Source organism: Enhydra lutris, unplaced genomic scaffold (assembly GCF_002288905.1).
Source record: "Enhydra lutris kenyoni isolate GAN:26980312 unplaced genomic scaffold, ASM228890v2 scaffoldscaffold17, whole genome shotgun sequence".
NCBI classification, from domain to species: domain Eukaryota; kingdom Metazoa; phylum Chordata; class Mammalia; order Carnivora; family Mustelidae; genus Enhydra; species Enhydra lutris.
Genome location: NW_019154101.1, coordinates 5,766,455 through 5,789,295, shown reverse-complemented (window position 1 = coordinate 5,789,295; position 22,841 = coordinate 5,766,455). Strand labels below are relative to the sequence as shown.

The 22,841-nt window shown below is 44.6% G+C and overlaps 1 protein-coding gene across 4 annotated transcripts in view; it reads left to right on the top strand.

The window, feature by feature from the left end:
- The window catches only part of LOC111147587 (BRD4 interacting chromatin remodeling complex associated protein like), a 55,237-nt gene extending 32,604 nt beyond the window's left edge, over positions 1-22,633 (top strand). For 3 of the 4 annotated variants that reach the window (XM_022503707.1, XM_022503706.1, XM_022503705.1), the window contains 7 exons: positions 7,504-7,609; positions 8,437-8,537; positions 10,287-10,348; positions 11,337-11,482; positions 12,453-12,547; positions 14,341-14,443; positions 18,731-19,518. In XM_022503707.1, coding sequence (XP_022359415.1) covers positions 7,504-7,609; positions 8,437-8,537; positions 10,287-10,348; positions 11,337-11,482; positions 12,453-12,547; positions 14,341-14,443; positions 18,731-19,518 — 1,401 coding nt within the window. Of the gene's footprint in view, positions 1-7,503; positions 7,610-8,436; positions 8,538-10,286; positions 10,349-11,336; positions 11,483-12,452; positions 12,548-14,340; positions 14,444-18,730 lie in introns of all 4 variants that reach the window. The other variant, XM_022503704.1, reaches the window with a different exon arrangement.
- Positions 22,634-22,841: the final 208 nt, after the last annotated feature.

Below are 22,841 nucleotides of genomic sequence, written 5' to 3'. Positions count from 1 at the left end.
TGAAATGCTGAAGCCCTACACGAGCTGCGAGACATGGTGAAATGGCATGGATTTGAGACCATTAGGTTAGATAGAACTTTCAGTTGGCTGTAGTGGAGAAAAAAGGATGATACATAGACACTTGACCGTGACGCCAGCTCCACTGAGCTAGAGAACCTGAAAAGAAATTATGGTTTGAAGGGAAGTTGGGAGTTTAGGATACATTCATCAAGTCTCACAACCCGTGGGACAACCAAACTGTATGATAAACAGCTACAGACACTGAAACATAGGACCCAAATGTGGACTCAGAGGGACTGAGCAGCATATAAATTGTAACTCAAGTGGTAGAAACGGATGGAATGGATCAGGGAGAGTGTGTGAGTAAAGAAAAAAAGTGGCCAGGGGCGCCTGGGTGGCTCAGGGGGTTAAGCCCCTGCCTTCAGCTCAGGTCATGATCTCAGGGTCCTGGGATCGAGTCTCATGTCGGGCTCTCTGCTCAGCGGGGAGCCTGCTTCCTCCTCTCTCTCTGCCTGCCTCTCTGCCTACTTATGATCTCTGTCAAGTAAATAAAAAATATTAAAAAGAAAAAGAAAAAAAGTGGCCAGAAGAGAACCCCAAAGCACCTCAACATTTAGGGGATGGACACAGAAAGAAGAGTCCACAAGTGAGACTCAGAAGGTTCGAGAGAGGAGGAACCAATCAGGTTCAGCATTCGGAAAGCTAAGAAAAGAGGGTTTTACTGGCGAGAGGGCAGAGGTCTGCAGAACCAAGTGCCAGTGCGAAGCCAGAGTTGGTGAGGGTCAGGATGCTTCTTTCTGACGTATTGATCAACAAGGTGGCGGCTGTCAATCTTGGGGAGACTCGTTTCCCTGAAGTGGTAGGTGCAGGAGCCAGACTGAAGGAGAGCAAGGAGAGAGTGGGACGTGTGGTAATGAGCAGAGACAACATTCAGAAAGATGAAGGTAACTGAGAGCCACGGGATGGGCAGGTTCAAGGGAATTCGTGTTTTTTAAGACATGGAAGAGGCTTGAGCTTTCTTCAGCAGTGATGGCAAGGAGATGGACACGAATTCCAGAGCACTGGTGGGATTCTTTGTAGAAAAGAGGAGGGCTGCGTCTGCCCTTGTAGCAGGAGGAGCAAGGAAAGGTCGAATCGGGATGCGGGGAAGGTTGTAGCTATGGTGGGTGAGAGTTGAACAAGCTCTAACCTGGCTTACAGGTTTGAAGATAATGAGATCGCGTTCTATGGAAAATGGGCAAAGGAGCTGACTAGGTACTTTAGGTTGCAACTCTCGGAAACTCACCCTAACATGTTTAGCAAACAGGGAGAATGTCCAGGAGGTATAATGTATCTCCTTAGAGGTCAGAAATCAGGCTCTCTGCTATCTCTTGGCCTGTTCAAGATAGCATGGCCTTCTGTCTGTCTTCATCGCTCTCTCTCACTCTTCTGCTCCACCAGAACGGCTACCCTGGTCCAGCTTTACATTATTATCCAAGCATTTAACAGAAACTGGCAAATGCAGTGGTTTCCCAAAACTTAGCAATGCATCAGAATCAACTGGAGAGCATTTTAGAATAATTGTAAATTCCTAAGTCCCATATCGGATTCCTGACTCTTGTGGATGGAACCCAGAGACTTGGTATTTAGAAACTCCCCAGGTGATCTTGATGCAACTGGTCTATAAACCTGCATTTGAGAACCGCTGCTCTTGGGTGTCCACCGCCCACTACCACTCTGAATTCCCAGGGGAGTCTGGGTGACAGTGCATCAGGGTCAGAGGAGCAGGGGCATGGGTGACATGAGGAAGCAGCAGTACAGGGCCTCTGCTACTCTAGCCAAGGCCTTTCTTCAAATTAAGAAAAAGTCCCCCTCTAGGTAGATAAACTGCTCCACTGGCAGGCTTGGCACTTTGATTGATTGATTTATGATTTATTTATTTATTGGGGGTGTGAGTGACAGAGGGAGTGGGAGAGAAAGAATCTTAGCAGACTCCCTGCTGCGCTCCGAGCCCAGTGACCCTGAGATTATGACCTGAGCAGAAATGGGTAGTCACATGCTTAACCCACTGAGCGCCCCCAGGCACCCCAGGCCTGGCACTTTAAGACAGGAGAGAAAGTGCTCCTTCCCTTCCTGAAGTTTTAGCTCTTGGTGCCTGTGACGGGTTACACACCTTTGTGGCTCTCCAGCCTTGCTGGCTCCAGCCCATTTCTGTGGCAGTGGGGCAATTCCCAGACGAGAGTGTGGCCAGGCAGACCCCAGGCGTCTCCCTCATTCCATAAATGCCTGTTGTTGGATGAATCTTGTCTTGCTAGGTTGGAATTGGTTTCTTTCTTTCTTTTTTTTTTTTTTAAGATTTTATTTATTTATTTGACAGAGATCACAAGTAGGCAGAGAAGCAGGAAGAGAGGAGGAAGCAGGCTCCCCGCTGAGCAGAGAGCCCGACGTGGGGCTCGATCCCAGGACTCTGGGATCACGACCCGAGCCGAAAGCAGAGGCTTTAACCCACTGAGCCACCCAGGCGCCCCGGAATTGGTTTCTTTCAAAGTGTACCACAGAAGGGGAGATTGACACATTAAATATTTTGATTTGTTAAGGGTTTTCTGTATGTTTACATGGTATCAAGATAATCCATAGATCTAAAGAATTAAGATGAATACTAATATTAGCAGAGTTCTTAGAGCCAAGGTCTCAAAAAGGATCCTTAAATAGTCTATTTGTGAAATAAATAAACAAATATATATATATATAGAAAGAGAGAGAGAGAGAGAGAGAGAGAGAGAGATTTTATTTATTTATTTGACAGAGAGCACAAGCAGAGGGGAGTGGCAGGCAGAGGGAGAGGCTACCTGCTGAGCAGGGAACCCAATATGGAACTTGATCCCAGGGCCCTGGGACCATGACCTGAGCCAAAGGCAGACTCTTAACCAACTGAGCTTCCAGGCGCCCTTAAATAAATATATATGTTTGTATACACACACACACACACACACACACACACACACACACACACGTATGTATGTATGTATGTATACATTTTTTTTTAAGAAAATGTATTTAAAGATCAGGTCTTCTCTAGGAGTTAAGCAAAAACAATAGAATGATAAATTTCTGGAAAAGATTGTCAACTGCAGGCAACATGAAGTTTTGGGGAATGGGGGAAAGTTGCTGGCTCCTGGGGTGTGGGGGTCATTGGACCAGCGGGGAAGGACAGACCCCCGTGACTTCCACTGCACTCAGTTTATTTCACAACTATTTACTGTGCGCTCACTGTGGTGCCGGCCCTGTCCGGTGCTGGGAATACAGCAGGGAACCAGACGGAACAAAGCCCTGCCCTGAGAATAAGTAGGCTGGGAGCAACAGTGTACAGCTAGAGACAGCAGTCCCAAGGCAGTTGGGCTTTCCAAACATACAGAGCAGCTGAATCGAAGTGATTCCTCTGCGGGGACCTGGACAGGTACCCCCCAATCCTGATCCTTCTACCATCCCCCAGCCCTACCCGCCCCTCCCTCTGCAGTTGCCCCAAGGGAAGGGGTATAGTGAGGAACACAGGTGGTGAGAGGATGAAAACACGCTGATGCCAGTGCTTAGCCTCACACAGGTGGGCGAGGGGACCATAAAACACTCCCAGCTGTGCTCAGACGAGAGGTGGCCCCTTCAGAGAGTGTCCTTGTTTTTAGACACAACAGTGCTTCATATCCTCCATTTGACAGTGAATTTTCAGGCTTTGACATGAGATTGTTCTAGGTTTTTTTTTCCTCTTTTACTTGTCTGTGTTGTGAAAGAGAACACATTTAGAAAAAATACGTAAAACATCAGCATACAGTTAACCAACAATATATATATTTTTAAGATTTTTGATTATTTTTTTGAGAGCGAGTGGCCGAGAGAGAGAGAGCACATGCAGAGGGAGAGGCAGAGAGAGAGGAAGAAATAGGCTCCCTGCTGATCAGGGAGCCTGATGTGGGGCTCGATCCCAGGACCCAGAGATCATGACCTGAGCTGAAGGCAGATGCTTAACTGAGCCACTCAGATGCCCCCAGAATTATAAAATTATAAAAGAATATAAATCAAATTCCCATCCATGTGAACACTCAAGAAATAAAATATTGGGGGCACCTGGGTGGCTCAGTGGGTTAAAGCCTCTGCCTTCAGCTCAGGTCATGATCCCAGGGTCCTGGAATCGAGCCCTACATCAGGTTCTCTGCTTAGCAGGGAGCCTGCTTCCTCCTCTCTCTCTCTCTGCCTGCGTCTCTGCCTACTTGTGATCTCTGTCAAATAAATAAAGTCTTAAAAAAAAAAAAAAAGGTAAGAAAATATTGCCCGTAGTCCTGGAAACCAGCCTCCTCCATATACCTTCCCAACCTCCGCCCTTCTCCTGGCTTTCTTAGTGATCTCGTCCTTGCTTTTCTTTCAGTTTTACAACTAAAGGGATTTTGTTTTATTCATCTGTTTAGTAGCTATGAATCATTTTAGGTCATGTCTGATAAATAAGGTAGAAGATCAGGCTGGGTAATGCCACTTTTTTTTTAAATTGTGTGCTCTAAAGCAATAAGGATGATATTCTTCTGTTTCACATGAACTAGGGACGTTGGGGAAAAAATGCCAGAACTGTTGAGTACTAACAGCACTGCTGTAAGGACTCCGGTCATTTGAACAGATTCACTCTGGTTCAGCTATTCGTCTGTGGATCTGCTTAGTTCAGAGTTGTGTAGCCTTGCCCCTTAATTAAACCGCATTTTCCCAACTTTTATCTGTTTTGTTTTTTATGCAAGACGGCCCTTAGTGTTCATGCCCTGGAAATATTCACAAGGAAGGCCAGTGCTCACTGTTTGCCCCAGGCCTCTCCTCAACCCCAGTGTTCTCTGCGTGAACAGCTTCCTACAGTAGGAGAGTGGAGTTATGTTCTAGTGGAAATTCTGTGAACATTGGAAAATTTTCCTCTTGTGGTTTAGTTACTAAGTATGTATTACCTGTCTGCCTAGAATAGTGCAGGTCTGACCTTCCCTGCTAATGGATGAGCAAGGTGACCATTTCCAGCTTTGTAATGACCTCCTCCAGACCTTCTTGGGTAGTGTCAAATCCTTCTCCAGTTTTGTTTTGTTTTTTTTCCCTAAAGATTTTATTTATTCATTTGACAGACAGAGATCACAAGTAGGCAGAAAGGCAGGCAGAGAGAGAGGAAGGGAAGCAGGCTCCCCGCTGAGCAGAGAGCCCTATGTGGGGCTCGATCCCAGAACCCTGAGATCATGACCTGAGCTGAAGGCAGAGGCTTTAAACCACTGAGCCACCCAGGCACCCCTCCTTCTCCAGTCTTATACTAGAAAGGGGAACCAAATAATTAACTGTTTCAAATAATTGTTTAGAATAAAAATGTTAACATGAGCTTACTTGGCCAATGGTCAGGTGTTGCCTGAAGTGTTGTCTCACATGAGTAGTTGGTGGAAACGTATTAATCAGGCCAAGGTCATAGTTTAGGTCCTTCATGGGGTGGTTGGACTAAACTCTAAATCTGCTGATGGTATACAAAATACAAAACTAGAGAAGAAACTCTGAAAATTTGCTGCACTATGAAGTGGTAATGATACAGAAGGTTAAAAATTGAGAGAAATTTAAAAGCCCTTTATTGGGCACCTGGGTGGCTCAGTTGGTTAAGTGACTGCCTCAGGCTCAGGTCATGGTCCTGGAGTCCCGGGATCAAGTCCCGCTTTGGGGGGGAGGGGGTCCCTGCTCAGCAAGGAGTCTATTTCTCCCTCTGACCCTCTCCCCTCTCATGCTCTCTCTCTCTCTCTCTCTCAAGTGAATACATCTTTAAAAAATAAATAAATAGGGACGCCTGGGTGGCTCAGTGGGTTAAGCCGCTGCCTTCGGCTCAGGTCATGATCCCAGCGTCCTGGGATCGAGTCCCACATCGGGCTCCTTGCTCAGCAGGGAGCCTGCTTCTCCCTCTGCCTCTGCCTGCCACTCTATCTGCTTGTGCTCACTCTCGCGCTCTCTCTCTCTCTCTCTCTCTGACAAATAAATAAATAAAATCTTTAAAAAAAAAATAAATAAAAAATAAAAAATAAATAAATAAAAGCCCTTTATCATCTTTTTTTTTTTTTTAAAGACTTATTTATTTATTTATTTATTGGAAAGAGGGAGCAGGTACATTGGGGAGGGGCAGAGGGAGAGGGAGAAGCTGACCCCCCACTGAGCATGAACTCCCCCCCTCCCCCCCCAACACAGGACTCCGGGATCATGACTAAATGGATGGCAGAGCTTAACAGACTGAGCTACTCAGTCTGTTATCATCTTACTTTAAATAGATAACAGGGGCGGCTGGGTGGCTCAGTTGGTTAAGAATCTGCCTTTTAATGAGGAAGTGGAGATGCAACATGGGGGGTTAAGGGGATAGGAGAAGAATAAATGAAACAAGATGGGATTGGGAGGGAGACAAACCGTAAGTGACTCTTAATCTCACAAAACAAACTGAGGGTTGCTGGTGGGGGGGGTTAGGGGGAGGGGGGTGGGGTTATGGACATCGGGGAGGGTATGTGCTATGGTGAGTGCTGTGAAGTGTGTAAACCTGGCGATTCACAGATCTGTACCCCTGGGGATAAAAATATATGTCTATAAAAAATAAAAATAAATTAAAAATTTTTTTAAAAAGAATCTGCCTTTTAGTCCCAGGGTCCTGGGATCGAGCCCCACATCAGGCTCCCTGCTCAGCCTGCTTCAACCTCTGCCTGCCACTCCCCCTGCTTGTTCTCTTTCTCTCTCTCTGTCAAATAAATAAAATCTTTAAAAAATAAATAAATAAAAATAAATGGATAACAGATTTTTTTAGAGCTAAAAGGAATTTACCAGTCCTTAAACATCATACAGTTCATCTTTTCTATTTATAAAAAAGATGCACACACCCATTAAAACATCAGATTAATTTTTCTAATAATATTTTCCTCAGGCTAACATTCAGTTGACATTACATTTCCTAGTTACACCTGATGTTGACATGACGTGAGCGAGAGATATACCGGTGGCAGGGGTGACACATGGTTTAGATCATCTACACAGCAAACAGTGAGTGCTGACAGTAGCTTTGGGGTTGGCACTTGGGCTCTGACCAGGTGCTCAGAGTCTGTGTAGACCCTACATAGGATCTGATAGGGTCATAATCCTCGCAGGTGTGATAGAAAATTTCTGGGGATAGAAACTATTAGGGGTAGAAACTGTTTCTGGCTCAGCCTTTGCATCTGGGCATCACGAACACAGCAGTTCCGGGGCAGGAAGGCAGCTTGGTGTCCACTCAGCATCCCTGTGAATGGCGTCCAGAAAATTCAACACGCCCACAGATTCTTAAAGGGTGCTCTTTGCAATCCTCCCCCAGTGATAGGAAAGTAGAGTAAAATTCTAGTTTCGCTTTGTAGTCTAACCTGAAGGTGATGCCAGGTAGGCATTAACAGGCTTGGTTGGTGTTTTGGGCAATCTGTTAAGGCTTTTAGTGGTGAAATTAACTTCTTCTCTTGGCCATATTTTTCCCAGGCTCAGAAAAAAGGTTTGAATCAGACTTCCCCCATTGCTGCTTCCAAGACCACGGATGGCCTGAGGCAGGCACAGATCCCTGGCCTCCTGAACACCACGCTGCCAGGTCAGGAGCCTTTATCTTAAGCTCCCCTCCACTGTCCCCTCTCTCCCCAAACCCAGAGGACATCTTCTGCCATCCCTCATCCAGCCTGCAACCTTTCCCATTCCACCTCATCCCCACTCTGACCATGTCTCCTGTGTCCTTTCCACCCAAATAACAGACCATGTTGTGTCTGTACCTTCATTTTATATACTACTAAGAAAGAAAGAAAAAAAAGCACTTCTAATTAATTATGACACACTAAATTATATGGGAAAAAATGTGCTGCTCAGAAACAGTAAAATCTAGTACTATATGGCACAGGTGACTTTGTAAATATCCTCATGTCACTTTATTTATCTATTTTTGGCATCCCCCACAAGACTAAAAATAGTGTGCGCTATGTCTTCCATTTCTTCTAAAGCTTCGAATGTCTACACTGATCATTAAATACTAGAAAGGACAAAAGCAGGAACGCCCCTAGCCAGCCCCCTGTTTGGGCCCTCATTCATTAACTTGTGAGCGTCTGGGGGGTTTGATGTTACTGACGGATTACTGGTTTGAGGCCTAGTCCTCAGACCTTGAATAATTTGAAACTGTTGCATTGACAGCTTTTATTTATTACCATTTACTTATGTATTTGTTTCTATTTACTACCTAAAAAGGCTTTACGAATCCTGACCTCTGCCTCTAGAGCTTTTGTAGATAAATGTACTTCCTGCTCTCCTTCCTCAGAGCAGGAAATACAGAAATCCCTTTCAGAATGGTCAGTAATCCACATACGCTGGGCTCTGTGCATTGTATAAGAGGCTTGATTAACTGCTTCTGTTGTCTTATGTTCATTCTATTAGGGCAGGATTCTGGAAGCAAAGTCATGCCGGGGTCCTTAGGAACCACGCAGCCACAGCAGGAAAAAGTAGTTGGATCATCTCCCAGCCAGCCAGCCGTGCAGGTAGAAGACAGTTTGCGTAGCTACTTCTTAATGTTGAGCATGACTGAGAGAAAATGTAGTCCTGTCATCTTCAGCTTGGTAGTTGCTGCCTGCCTGCGTCTGCGCACAGAAGTGTGCTCACTGAAGACCTTCCCCGCAGGCCAGGCCCTGTTATGTTACTGTTTACAGGATTAATGTGCCTATTCTGTTTCTCAAATTACAATACTGTCATTTCCTCATGAATTAGCGATATACTAGCAGCCAGTACATAGTAGGTACTCAAGAAAAAATGTTGTTTACTGTTGAATGATCACTCATTGTCATAGCCAAAGTGAATCTGTTCCTCTTTTTTTTTTTTTTTTTTTTTAATTTATTTGAGAGACGGCAAGAGAGCACACACATGTGAGCAGAGGGGTGGGTGGCAGATTAAAAGAATCTCAAGCAGACTCCCCACTGAGCACCAAGCCCTGCGTGGGGCTCGATCTCAAGACCCTGACATGACCTAAGAGCGGAAAGCAAGAGTCAGCTGCTTAACTGACTGAGCCACCCAGGCATCCCTGGATCTGTTCATCTTAGTTATCTGAGAGATTTTTTTTTTTAAGACTTTATTTATTTGAGAGAGAGAGAAAGCAAGTGTACAGCGGGGTGGCAGGGGGAAGGGTAGAGGGACAACCAGACACCCCAACTCCCCATTGAGCGTGGAGCCCAATGCAGGGCTCCATCCAGGACCCCAAGATCATGGCTGGGGTGAAGTCAGACACTCAACCCACTGAGTCACCCAGATGCCCATATACGGAGAGGTTTTTTTCCTGCTGTAGCAACCAGGAATGTGATGACATAGCCAGTCCCTATAGTGTTTTAACCCAACAACTGATCTAAAAAGAAAGGAAAAAAAATCTTGTTTTCAGTTTACTGAGCCCTTAGATTCTTCTCCATCAAACCCCAATTAATGGTTTAATGAAACTTGTTATAGTGTGGGCCCGCCTAGAAGACTCCATGAAGGATCCGGCTCAGTTCTCAGGTTCTGACATAAGTCACATTTGTTTCCTTAACATTGATGTAACAAGTGCTACTGTGGGCCCCTGGCTGTCTCGGTCAGTGGAGCATGCGACTCTTGATCTCAGGATTGTGAGTTTGAGCCCCGTGTTGGGTGTAGGGATTACTTAAAGGAAAAAAGAAAGAAAGAGATGCCCTACTAGATCACACACCTAGACTGCAACAGTGACTGAATTTTCAGATGCTCATGGAGTTGGCACCCACAAAATATACTTCTCCAAAAGTTTAATGATACATTTACAGAGTTGGAGATTCAGGCTTTAAATACAAGCTGCGTCCTTCCAAGGAACCGATTGCACAGCCTCCCGTGATCTTGACACGGTGTGACTTTGCTACATGGGTCTATGGCTTTGCTTGTTTTATTTTTTAGCAGGGCACTTCTGCATTTTTAGACTATGCTCTTGATATGGAGTTGAAAATATTCACGGGGCGCCTGGGTGGCTCAGTGGGTTAAAGCCTCTGCCTTCGGCTCAGGTCATGATCTCAGTGTCCTGGAATCAAGCCCCACATCGGGTTCCCTGCTCAGCAGGGAGCCTGCTCCCCCACTCTCTCTGCCTGTGTCTCTGCCTACTTGTGATCTCTGTCTGTCAAATAAATAAATAAAATCTTTTAAAAGAAAAGAAAATATTCACAACGTCATGTCCTTTATGTGTAATGGTATTCTGTATATTTTTTCTACAGAAGGGAGTACTAAGAGATGTGTTTTGTCTTCAGGTGGATGGTCACTCAGGAGGACAAAAGCGGCCTGCTGCAAAACAGCTAACTAAAGGAGCTTTGTGAGTGACCCTTGGAAATGACTCATGACTCATTTCTCTAGGTTCCTAATGTTTAATCACTATACAACAGAAGTCAGGTTATAATAATATATGTAATATTTTTTAAAATATACTTTGAAAATAACTATAATAATATTTATTACAATATTATTATATATTATATATATGATAATAATAATGATACAGTTTGCTGCTATTAGGACCATAAGTACAGTGACCCTTGAACAACATGGATTTGAACTCTGCAGGTCTGCTTATTTGCAGATGTTCTCCGATAAATACAGCACAGCACTGTAAATGTATTATCTGTCCTTATGAGTTTCTTAATAGTGTTTTCCTTAACTTCTTTTTTTGTAAGAATAATAAATGTACTGTACAAAATATATATTAGTCATCTGTGTAATCAGTAAGCCTTCCAGTCAACAGGAGACTCTTAGTAAACTTCTGGAAAAGTCAGGTAATATACTGATATCTGACCATGCCGGGAGTCAGTGCCCCCAGCCCCCTCATGTTGTTAAAGGGTCAGCTATGTACCAATTATAGTTTGAGTCTACTGTCTGCTCGTTTGTTCTGAAGGAGAGTAGTTCTCTGTCTTTAGCATACCACATTACCCTTTGATCGGCCAGAGGGTCTCTGCGGAGAAGCATGGTTTGATAAATTCCTATGTTTGGAACAGAAATATTAGCATAAACTTAGCTGGCCAACAGTCAGGCATTATCAAGATCCATGTGAGCACCCCTACATGAGGGGTTGGTGGGAACACCATGTTTTTGAAGCCAAGGTCATAGTGTGAGTCCCCTGTGGAGACAGTTCAACCCAACTGTACTCCCACCATGGTGTACAAAGTATGAAACTGAAGAAAACACGGAACCACCGTCCTACGAATAATAACATTCCGTAGGTCTGACTTTCTTTGCATGCAAATAACCATCACGATTAGATTTCCTGCCACAGCTCTCCACTGACATTGGCAATTCCTCTTTTAAAGCATTCTCCAGCAGTTACAGAGGGACCAAGCCCACGCTGTGACACCCGATAAAAGTCAGTTCCGATCGCTAAGAGATGCGGTACAGAGGCTCCTGTCCTACCACGTGTGCCAGGGCTCCATGCCCACGGAGGAAGACTTGAAGAAAGGTAAACAGGCTGTCACCCCAGAGCACCCCTGTGACACCAGACACCATCGTACAGATGCCTCACAGAAGAGCGAAAGCCCTGTGGCTCCCAGATGGTGGTCATGTTCGTGTCTTTCATTGTAGACCTAACTTGTTCCCAATTTACTCCATTTCCGTGGTTCCTGTTTAGGGTTGTGACTTACTCCTCTCAATATTCGGTGAGGGGATACCCAGAGGTCAGAGTATTTTATTGACCAATTCGGGGGGCACTGAACCCAAAGCGTTGTTTGGACGGCCAGCTGCAGATGCTGCCCCACACTGCTTTCACCCCTCCCGCAGCGGCCACCAGCTGTGCTTACCTGGCTGCGGTCTCTGATCTGAGCGCAGATTAGTCCCAGTCAGTCCCCTGTGTCTGGGGAATAGGGTCCAGGTCCAGCATGACGCAGGGATGTGAAGACACGGAGTGACTAAAAAATGGGAAACCTTTGGAGACTGGCAGGCAAAGGACAGAGCCACAGCACTGTGACCTGTAAGATATCATGAACTAGTTTATGTCCTTACATAAAACCAGTCTGCCCAGCCCACTCTAGGATTTCCTTGTTCAGCTGTTCCTGTTTCTTATAGCACTGGAAGAAGTGGAGGTTTGCCCATCTAGACTAACAGATCTTCTCTATTCATTGATATTTATTGCATGTCTGTGCTTTATGGTTTTCTTTTATAGGTCATGTTAGAAGTATTCTGGTTTTGGCCTCCTAATTAAAGTTAAAATAAGCTAGTATTGCAATGAGTTCCCCAGTCACCTAACAGTGGACAGTGAGGGAAAGTGCAGAAGCACGTTTAATCAAGGAAAGCTAACCTAAGAAGAGAAGACTGTCACAGGCAAGACATGTTTGAGTAATGGAAGAGTAATGCATTTCAGTCCTGAGAAAGAAAAGACCTAGTGAGTGATTGCACTCTCTTACCATTTTCTCTCTCTCTCTCTTTTTTTAAAGTCGACAATGAATTTGAAACAGTTGCCACTCAGCTCCTAAAAAGGACCCAAGCTATGCTTAACAAATACAGATGCCTGCTTCTAGAAGATGCCATGGTAAAATTCATGCTACCAAGTGTATTTGTTTTTTTAAAACCCCACAGGTCACAGCTAGTAATTCAGAGAGGAAAAAACTTCAGGGAATTATATTCTCCCAGCATAATCTCAAAGGCACAGATACCGAAGACTGTAGAAAACCTTCCACCTGACTGGTCCTCCTGCCAAGCGAACTTGGCATTCGCTGCACTTGACATGATTGCCCACACCTGATGACTGCTGTGGTTCTCCTGGTTCTAAATGAGCAAACCAGGGCTTTGGTTAAGTAATTTGCCAAACGTCCTGCAGCTACTGGGTTTGCAGAGCAGTTAGCAGAGCTAGGGGACAGGCAAGGACCATCTGAGGCCCCCAGCCCCCATGCACACTCTGATGCCGTCAGCTCCCTCTCACCAGCCCAGAGATGTGGGGAAAATTGTTCAGAGGAATATCTGAAAAGCCCAGGTGATGACAGATTTGGAAATTAGCTTTATCTTGTTTTTAACTGAGTGATCATTAACATACCATAAGGTTCATGCATGATCTAAAAATATGCAGCTTGATGGTCTTTAGTATGTTCGTAAGGTTTTGCCGCCATCAGCCACTAATTCCAGAAAGTTTTCATCATCCCAAAGAGAAACTAAACTTAGTTTTAAAGCACCAGTTAATTAGAGAAAGAAGATGCCTCAGGAAATGATTGAAAGACCAAACCTATTCTGAGATTTTTTTTTTTTTTAAGATTTTATTTATTTGACAGACAGCGATCACAAGTAGGCAGAGAGGCAGGCAGAGAGAGGAAAGAAAGCAGGCTCCCCACTGAGCAGAGAGCCCGATGCAGGGCTCGGACCCAGGACCCTGGGATCATGACCTGAGCCAAAGGCAGGGGCTTTAACCCACTGAGTCACAGAGGTGCCCCCTATTCTGAGATTTTAGAAGCAATTCTGAAATCATACAGGCTTACACCTATAAACTGACCTCTTACAGGCAGTTTCCAATTTAAGATCAGCTTTGAGATATACCTTGGGAGCTTAGTTGAATTACATTATGTACTTACATGATACAGTATAAATGTGTGTGTATGTGTGTTATATATATATATATATATATATATATATAATTTATATTTACTTTAAATTGTGCCTCCAAACTTTGAAATAGTTGTTCTTATATTGATAACCACTTCAGGAAAAAAAATGCTGAGATATTAAAAAGACTTAACTCTTACCATTTTTTAGGAAAGGACCACTTACTTGGTCAAGTTATCTTATATCTGCTATGAATTTTTGTGTTAAATAAGACTCACAAATATAATTTAAGCTTCATTTCCGTACAGCAAAAAATAATTTTAAGGAAAGCCTTCTAAAAAACACATTGAAGCCATAGTAGAATATCAAGAAAAATGTCATCCTCATGAAAAGATCTCTAACATATTATTAAGCAGAGGGGAAATAAGATATGTCAGATTAGATACAGATACAGAGAAGAACGTCAGTGCCTTTGTGCACATCAAACCACTTTGTTCAGAGCCTATTAAACTGCTTGGTGTGGGTACCTGCAGAGAGAGGCGGGGGAAGCAAGGGAGGCAGGCCTAGTTTTCACATCCTCTCGAGAAATCAGTGTAAATCACCTTTTCCCCAAAATTACAATTTCAAAAAATGCATCCTTACGTGACAAGGATAAATGGAGCTAAATGGGACGTGACTAGAACCTAGACACCAAATCTTCATGTCTGTTCGCTTCGTTAGTTTCAAAGACGCAGTGGGATGGGTGCACTTCATTAAAAGGCATCTGAAATGACCAGATTGTCTTGTTTTCAGCGGATCAATCCCTCTGCTGAGATGGTGATGATCGACAGAATGTTCAACCAGGAGGAGAGAGCTTCTCTGTCCCGAGACAAGCGTCTGGCACTTGTAGATCCTGGTAAGAAATGTCAGAAAAAATGGAGGGGAGGTGCTGCCAGGGTTCCAGGCCGCCGGCCCGTGGGGAGTCTGTCTGAACCGCCGCTGGGCGGGAAACCTGAAGGTACAGAACGCATTCTGGGGAGAAACAACCCAGAGTGAGCAGTGCGTGAATACTCTGTAGGGTCTGTAGTCTAGAAAATCCACGCTGGGATTCCACGTTCATTGTGTGATTGTTTTTCCCCATTATAAACGTAAACTTGTCGTTCTTTCTCTAGTTCTTTTTTTTTTTTTAAGATTTTATTTATTTATTTGATAGACAAAGACCACAAGCAGGCAGAGAGGCAGGGAGAGAAAGAGGGGAAGCAGGCTCCCTGCTGAGCAGAGAGCCCAGTGCCATCGATCCCAGGACCCTGAGATCATGACCTGAGCCCAAGACAGAGGCTCAACCCACTGAGCCACCCAGGCTCCCCCTTTCTCTAGTTCTTGAGAATTAAATTAAATCAGAAGCCTTCCCAGAAGCATGTAAGCCTCAGCAAATTATCTAGTTGTTTTACTCTGTGCAAGGCTTTGTTAGGGGCCCTGCCTGCGAGCTCGTCAATTAAGATGCTCTGTTTAGTACCTTTCACTCCCCCTGCCAGTTTCCCACTGATTGCACCAAAGGGCAGGAAGAAATTCTCCTCTGGCCAAGGTTTTTCTAGTTGGAGGAATTAAATTTACATGAAACATATTAACAGGAGAGAAAAAAAGTTTTATTACACAGGTACAGAGACCCAGTAATGAAATTGAACCCTAAAGAAAGACCAAGGCAGGCAGTTTGTATACTTTTTAGACAAACAGACAATAAATCTGTGAGGAATTGACAGGATAAAGAAGACATAACTCTGGGAGCTTCAGTTAGTAAGGAATTTTAAACAGAATTTGGGCTGGAGTAGTAAATTAGTGAAAAGTGAAATGGGCTGTTTCTACACCTTCTGGGCCCTGAATTCCCTATTTCTGATAATAAGGATGTCTCTCTATCTCCTGGTACAGGGAGGGCACTTTTCATGTGGGAGATTTATTTCCTGCTCTCAGGGGGACAGAGGAGGGTCTAAGTGTCCTTCTTGCATGGGCTGGCTTTTTGTTTGTTTTGTGCTTTTTTTTTTCTTTTTTGTTTGAGAAAGAGAGAGAGCAAGCGTGAGGCAGTGGGTGGAGGAGAAAGAATCCTAAGCAGGCTCCATGCTCAGCATGCCCCAACATGTTCTGCCTTGTAAAAATGAATCCTTAGGGCACCTGGTTGAGCCTCTGCCTTCAGTTTGGGTCCTGATCTCAGGGTTCTCGGATCAAGTCCCACATCGGGCTTCCTGCTCAATGGGGAGTCTTCTCTCTGTCTCACTCTCCCTCTGTGTACTCTCTTCCTCTCTCTCTCTCAAATAAATATTTTAAAAATAAATTAAGGGGGGGGCGGCGCCTGGGTGGCTCAGTGGGTTAAAGCCTCTGCCTTTGGCTCAGGTCATGATCCTGGGGTCCTGGGATCGAGTTCCGCATCGGGCTCTCTGCTTCAGCAGGGAGCCTGCTTCTCTCTCTCTCTCTCTGCCTGCCTCTCTGCCTACTTGTGATCTCTGTCTGTCAAATAAATAAATAAAATCTTAAATAAATAAATAAATAAATGGTCCCTGAATGGCTCAGATGGCTAAGCGACTACCTTCAGCTCAGGTCATGATCCCGGAGTCCTGGGATGGAGTCGCACATCAGGCTCCCAGCTGCATGGGGAGTCTGCTCCTCCCTCTGACCTCCCCTCTCATGCTCTCTCACTCTGATTCTCTCTTTCTCTCTCTCTCTCAAATAAAATCTTCTAAAATTTTTAATTAAAAATAAATTAAAATTAAAAAATAAAAATAAAATAAAACTGATCCTCCTGGGGGGCTTGGTTGACTCAGATTGAACCCCATGTAGAGCTCCCTGCTTAGCAGAGTCTGCTTCTCCCTCCTTCTCCCAATGTCCCTCCCCCGGCTTGTGCTCTCTCTTTCAAATAAATAAATAAAATCTTCTAAAAAATAAAAATATGGACACTTGGGTGGCTCAGTCAGTTAATCGTCTGCTTTCCGCTCAGATCATGATCCCTGGGTTTTGGGATCGAGTCCCACATGGGGCTCCCTGCTCAGCGGGCAGTCTGCTTCTCCCTCTGACCCTCTCCGCTCTCATGCTCTCTCTCTCTCTCTCTCTCTCTCAAATAAATAAATAAATAAATAAATAAATAAATATCTTTTCTAAAAAAATCTTCCTTGGGATGCCTGAGTGGCTCAGTTGGTTAAGCGTCTGTCTTTAGCTCAGGTCATGATCCCAGGGTCCTGGGATTGAGTTGCACACTGGGCTCCGTGCTTAGTAGGGAGCCTGCTTCTCCCTCTGCCTGCCATTCCCCCTGCTTGTGTTCTCTCTCTTTCTGACAAATAAATATTTAAAAACAAAAAACACTTTTTTAAAAAATTCCTCCTCCAGAAAAAACTGGCCTTTAATATTTTTTAAATCAAATAACATTATAACAATTCATGGAGTACAAATTTTACCCATACTTGCACCATCCTATAAACAAAAAGTTCTTATTTCTCCCAGTTTTCTTCCAGTTTTGGTTCCCATTTGCATACATCCTTTACATATAGTTATAATCATACGTTAGATATAATTTTGTTATTCTAATTTTCTTCCATTTAACACATCTGAAGCTCTTAGCACTTGCTAGAGTCTTCAAAATAATAATCAGTTTTTAATACATTAATTTAAGAATTTAGCTAAACCATTCCCCTGGGGACGCGTGGGTGGCTGGGTCATTTAGAGTCTGCCTTTGGCTTAGGTCACGATTGAGTCCGGCATCGGGCTCCTTGCTCAGCGGGGAGCCTGTTTCTCCCTTTGCCTGCTCATGGTCTCTCTCCGTCTCCCCCTGTCTGACAAATAAATAAATTAATGTTGTAAAAAGATAAATAAAATAAACCATCCCCCTACTGTTAGACTATTATTTTTCAGTGACTTTATTTCCATTACTGTAACTTGATTCTTAGATATCAAGATTCTGCCTTATGTTTGGTGTGGCTCATGAAATCTCTAAAAAGAAGAAATGATCCTTACACTCAGTCTAAAGGAAAGGTCTGAAAGAAATGCCATGCAGCTCTGAGAATCCTCAGATCTTTCCAAAAAGAAAGGGAACAATGTAGGATATATTTCTGTCCCTCTATCCTAGAACCTGCAGGCTCCTCTTGCCTTACAATGAATTGGACTTACAGATAAACCCTCGTGCTTTGTCACAGCATCCTGAGGACCTGGATGGGCTTCATCCCCCTGTGTATTATGTCCACACAGCCGGTGTTTGTTGGATGGAGTCTTCTTTTTAGGTGTCAAGGCCGTGTTCCCTACATCTCACATTTTGTGATTTGGTGAAGAAATTCACATTTTGGTTTTACAGGTGTCATCAGAGCCCTCTTACACCTCTTCTGCCCTTCTGTAACAGCAGGTTCCCTCTGTGCCCTCAACCTCCCCAATCCTAACATTTCTCTCGCCATCCTGGGCACCTCAAGCCTGGCACAGTGCAGGGCTCATTCATAGACCCGGTTACTGCACATGCCATTGACCTTCCAAGCACGTACCATTCTGGATGTGTGTCGACTGTCTGTTCTGTGCTTCTGGCAAAGTGCAGCTTTATAATGCCTGGTCCTCTCACACGTGTCCGCAGGGACCCAAGTGCCATCACTCAAAGACAAGCAGTTGTGTCCACTCCCACCCCTGACCTAAAGCCTCATTCCAGGGCCCTCTGCTCCAAAGGAGAAACCCAGCTCTACTAGCATCGAATTTCTGTTTTCAGACTGTTTCAGAGCAGCCATTAATTAAAGAAAAGAAAAAAAAAAAACTAGCTAAAGGTAACACTAAGAGGGCCACCTGGCTGGCTCAATCCGTAGAGCATGCGACTCTTGATGGCAAGGTTGTAGGTTCAAGTCCCAGGTGGGATGTAGTGATTATTTAAATAAATAAGTAAATAAACTTAAAAAAAAAAAAAACAAGAGAGAGAACACTAAGAAATCAAGACAAAGCTGAGCTTTTGGCCCATCTGGTTTTCCCATTTGTCACCAAGCATCTTCCTGGTCAAAGAGGTTAAGCTTCTTGTCTGGAAGCCCCGGCTACTGTCCAGGAAGCCCCTTCAAGTGTTGTGCCCCTGCACATTCCTGGACACAAGGGACTGGCTCACCGGGCTGGGCTGGGTTTGCACCTGACCCACTGGGGGCTCTGTTGTAGAGTCCTTCCTGCCAAGTTCACTCAGTGTTCTTTTTGTTCCCATTTCCAGAGGGTTTTCAGGCTGATTTCTGTTGTTCCTTCAAACTTGATAAAGCTGCTCCCGAGACCCAGTTTGGCCGGAGTGACCAGCACGGCAGCAAAGCCGCCAGCTCTCTACACCTGACGGCCAAGGCCCAGGGCCGAGACCGAGCCAAACCAGGCCTGGCAGAACCAACGAATCATGACCAATTTCATCTAGTGCCTAATCACATTGTGGTCTCCGCAGAAGGAAACATTTCTAAAAAAACTGAATGCCTCGGCAGAGCACTGAAATTTGATAAGGCGGGCTTAGCTCAGTACCGGAGTGCGTCGGAGGAGAAAGGCAGCCGGAGAGAATCCCTGAAGGCCAGCGAGTGCTCTCCCGGCCCCGAAGGGCCCCGGAAAACCTCATCCCGAGCGGATCATGGAACTGAGAGCAAACTCTCCAGTATCCTAGCAGATTCTCACTTGGAGATGACGTGTAACAATTCCTTCCAGGACAAAACTCTGAGGAATTCTCCAAAGAATGAAGTTTTACACACAGACATCATGAAAGGGTCGGGTGAGCCCCAGCCAGATCTGCAGCTCACTAAGAGTTTAGAAACAACATTTAAGAACATCTTGGAACTCAAAAAGGCTGGGCGGCAGCCCCAGAGTGACCCCGCGGTTAGCGGCTCGGTTGAGTTAGATTTCCCCAACTTTTCTCCAATGGCTTCGCAGGAAAACTGCCTGGAAAAGTTCATCCCGGACCACAGTGAAGGCATTGTAGAAACTGACTCCATTTTAGAAGCAGCTGTAAATAGTATCCTGGAGTGTTAATAGCCACAGCCCTTCCCTACCCGCCCCGAGACCCCGCCCCGGACAAGTCACGTTCTTTCCTGGCAAAAGCAAATGGAAGCGGTCTCCTGTCTCCAGCCTGCTTGATCTTTCATCACAGGTTGTTCTTTCTGATCTTGATCCCATTCTTTGTTTCAGAGCAATACTCGTCGTGGTTACAGGGAGATCCCTTCGCGAAACGAATCCTTGTTAGAGAGCAGTCTGATAGGCCCGACACATTTCAAGTGTTACGAAAGTGCTTATAGTCATTTCTGTGTTTGTTTACGTGTTTTAATTTAAAACGAAACAAAACACCGTTAACTCGCTGAGATCACAGTACACTTGGCCCTGGGTAAAATTCTGACAATCATAAGTCATTTGAAACGAACAGACTTATTAAAGAAAATCAAACAGGACTGATAGAAGCTACTTTTTAAAGAATATCCCACCGCATCTCCAAATGTTGCCGTTTGGGGTCTGTTGTCGTCGTCGTCGGGAGGGTGGACCACCGGCTCGTGCCCCCTCAGCCATCCCTGAGCGGTGAGTTGCCGGCTGCTCTGCCGGGGACGCCGCAGCACCCCCCCACCCCCCTCAAGAAGCAGCCAGTAGCGCACCAGCAGGGCACATGCAGGGCTTCCTTGCTCATCATTCAAGTGCTTTTCTGAAGCTCCCAGAGCAAAGCCTCATGCTTTTCAGCCGATGCGTGTTAAGTTTCATCTAGGGAATGCTCTGTTCTTAGTTGCAACAGCATGACTTGAGATCATTTGACCAGGCTAAATAAAGGAAAACGGAAACCAGTTAAGTGGCACAGTGTACAGGGGAGGCCGGGATAGAGCCTTGAGGAATATAATATGTATATATGTAAAAGCATATATATGTGAACTATTGAGAAAAAAAAAAAGCGTTTTGCATTTTCTAATTGGATATAGTCAACATATGCTGTATGTTTTTGTTTGTTGCTGGGTTTCCTTTCATTTAACCTCTCCACCCCCCTCTTCCACCAATAGCCAAGCGTCCAAAGCACTTTCGTTCGAAAACTGTGTTGTAATTTTTCAGTTTAAACTTTAGGGGGACTTTGGCCTTGTTTATGCTTCTTGTCTGAGAACAGTAGTCACCCCCCGCCCCCCGGCAGCAATCATTACCAAAACACAGACAAACCAAAGTAACCAGCCAGCCCCCCCCACTGAAAGAAAAGATCTGAGACACGGGATTCCCACTTGAGAGCCAAAGGACATGCCCTGTCATGGTCTGTGTGCGGCCCGTGTTCATATTAGTGAACATGACTTACTGCTTTATTTATATTTCTTTTCAGGGAGCTTTTCCCGTTTTCCTTCCTTGTGTTCTTGTCCCCAGTCATCCCATCTCTGCTGTTCCCTTCATCCTCAGCGTCACTGTAACCAGCCGGTCTCTCCCATCGTTGGGAAGGCGACATAACGGTATTTCATACGCGCCCTCCCCCACGCGTGCGTGCGAGTACCGGAGCTGTTCAGATCCAGAGCTCACTCTGGTGACAGTGTGGACACACCCACTCTTCCTCCCATGTGCATGCACTCTCTCATTTATTCTGTTGATCTCTCTGGCTTTAGAGGTGCACCCGTTGGTCTCCACTCTCACACGGTGCCAGCATCTGTTTCTGGTGTTGCCAGAACGGGGATGACCCCCATTGTCATCATGTTGGGTGCTTCTTCTCCAGATTGGCCTGCGATGGAAAGGAAGGCTTCTGATTATTGGAAAACATGGCAGCAGAAGACCCAGACTCTCCCTGTCCCTCTCTGTCCCCCGCACTGCCCTCAAAGGAGCCCCCTCAGACAGCCAGTCTTCATAAAAGCAAAGTACCTTGTCCTTGTCCCCCCACCCCCACCCCAGCCAATAGAACTTGGAAAATCTGGGCCATTTTAGGGTTCCCATTTTTTCCTTATTTGTGCCAATGTCCAAGTTGCAGATTTCCCCTTTTTCCTGTATTGTAACATATTAGAAGGATAAGTTGGTATTGCCAGTTGGAACTTTCTGTTTGGGCAGCCCTGGGATAACACTCTGCCCTGAACCCCATGATTTCGTAGGCTCTTCTTCTCTTAGGACTCATGTTCCCCTCATTCCTAGCAAGACTTAAAGATGGTCCTTCCTAATCAAATTCTTCTCATTGTGGAACTCTCTACCTGGAAGCCTTCACGTAGGCAACTAATGGGTTACATTAATTACTGCCAATCAGTGGAATTCTTAAGAGAAAAGATAAACTTCATATACATTTGTCACCTCCTCTTCTTCCCTATCCTCCCCTACTACCCCAACCCCTGCCTTTCTAAATACCATCTCAGAGGGTCTTTCAAACCCTAACACTTGTCTAGCAAACGGAGAGCCTAATTCACCAAAATGAAACTTGTAAATTTTTGTGTCCTTGTATGTAAGTTTACTTTCTATGGAGGAAAGATTCTAGATAATGACAAATGAAGATTACGAAAATGTATTTTACTCCTGTGATTAGGTTATGCGCACATGGGTCATAACTCGCATGTCGAGCCCCCTCTGGCGAAGGGTAAGGGAGCTCCGCCTCGGACGGCCAACTTTCAGTTGTTCAGGTTCATTAGTCAAGGTTAAGTTTTAGAACTACTTGTACTCAGTAACAAAAATCATTTTCTTTTGTTCTTTTTTCTGTTGTTGTTGTGGAAAAGTGTGCATTTGTTATTAAGCATTTGATTTTCTGTGTCCTTAAGTACTGCCTAAAGATAAAGCAAATTTTAAACTGGCAATTACGAAAAAGAACTATTTTAGCTCTGAAGAATTTAGTAGATTTTGTTAGATTAGGGAGGCCTTACAGACTGACTTGACTTATAGAGGACGCGTCACTCACTGTCAGTGTGGTGTGGGCTTTATTTGCTTAAATACCTTCATTTGTATAGTATGTCTCACTTGAAATTGCTTTGTATACATTTTGTAAAAATATTTATAAAATGTTTTGTAAAAAAAAGTATAACAAATTGCAGTTTATTTTGTTATGTTGGATAAATACTGTTAAAAGAAACCAGTCAGTAACTATATTGTTAATCCATGGTTAGGAAATGTTTAGTTGGAGATTACGAAATGAAACAACCATTGCAATACAGCCAAAGATTTGGGAAAATGTGCAACTGTGATTGTCTTGATTTTGCAAATAGGAATGGCTCTTTCCCCAGAAGAAAAGGGTAAGTGTTCAGTGGGAGTTCAACTGAAATAGATTTATCGTTCCCAAACAGGAGCCTAACTAGTGAGGGGATAGGAGTGTAATTGATCAGCCTTTCCAAACAGTTTCAGATCCAACAGGGTTGGTCAGTGAGGAAGGTTAGTCATGT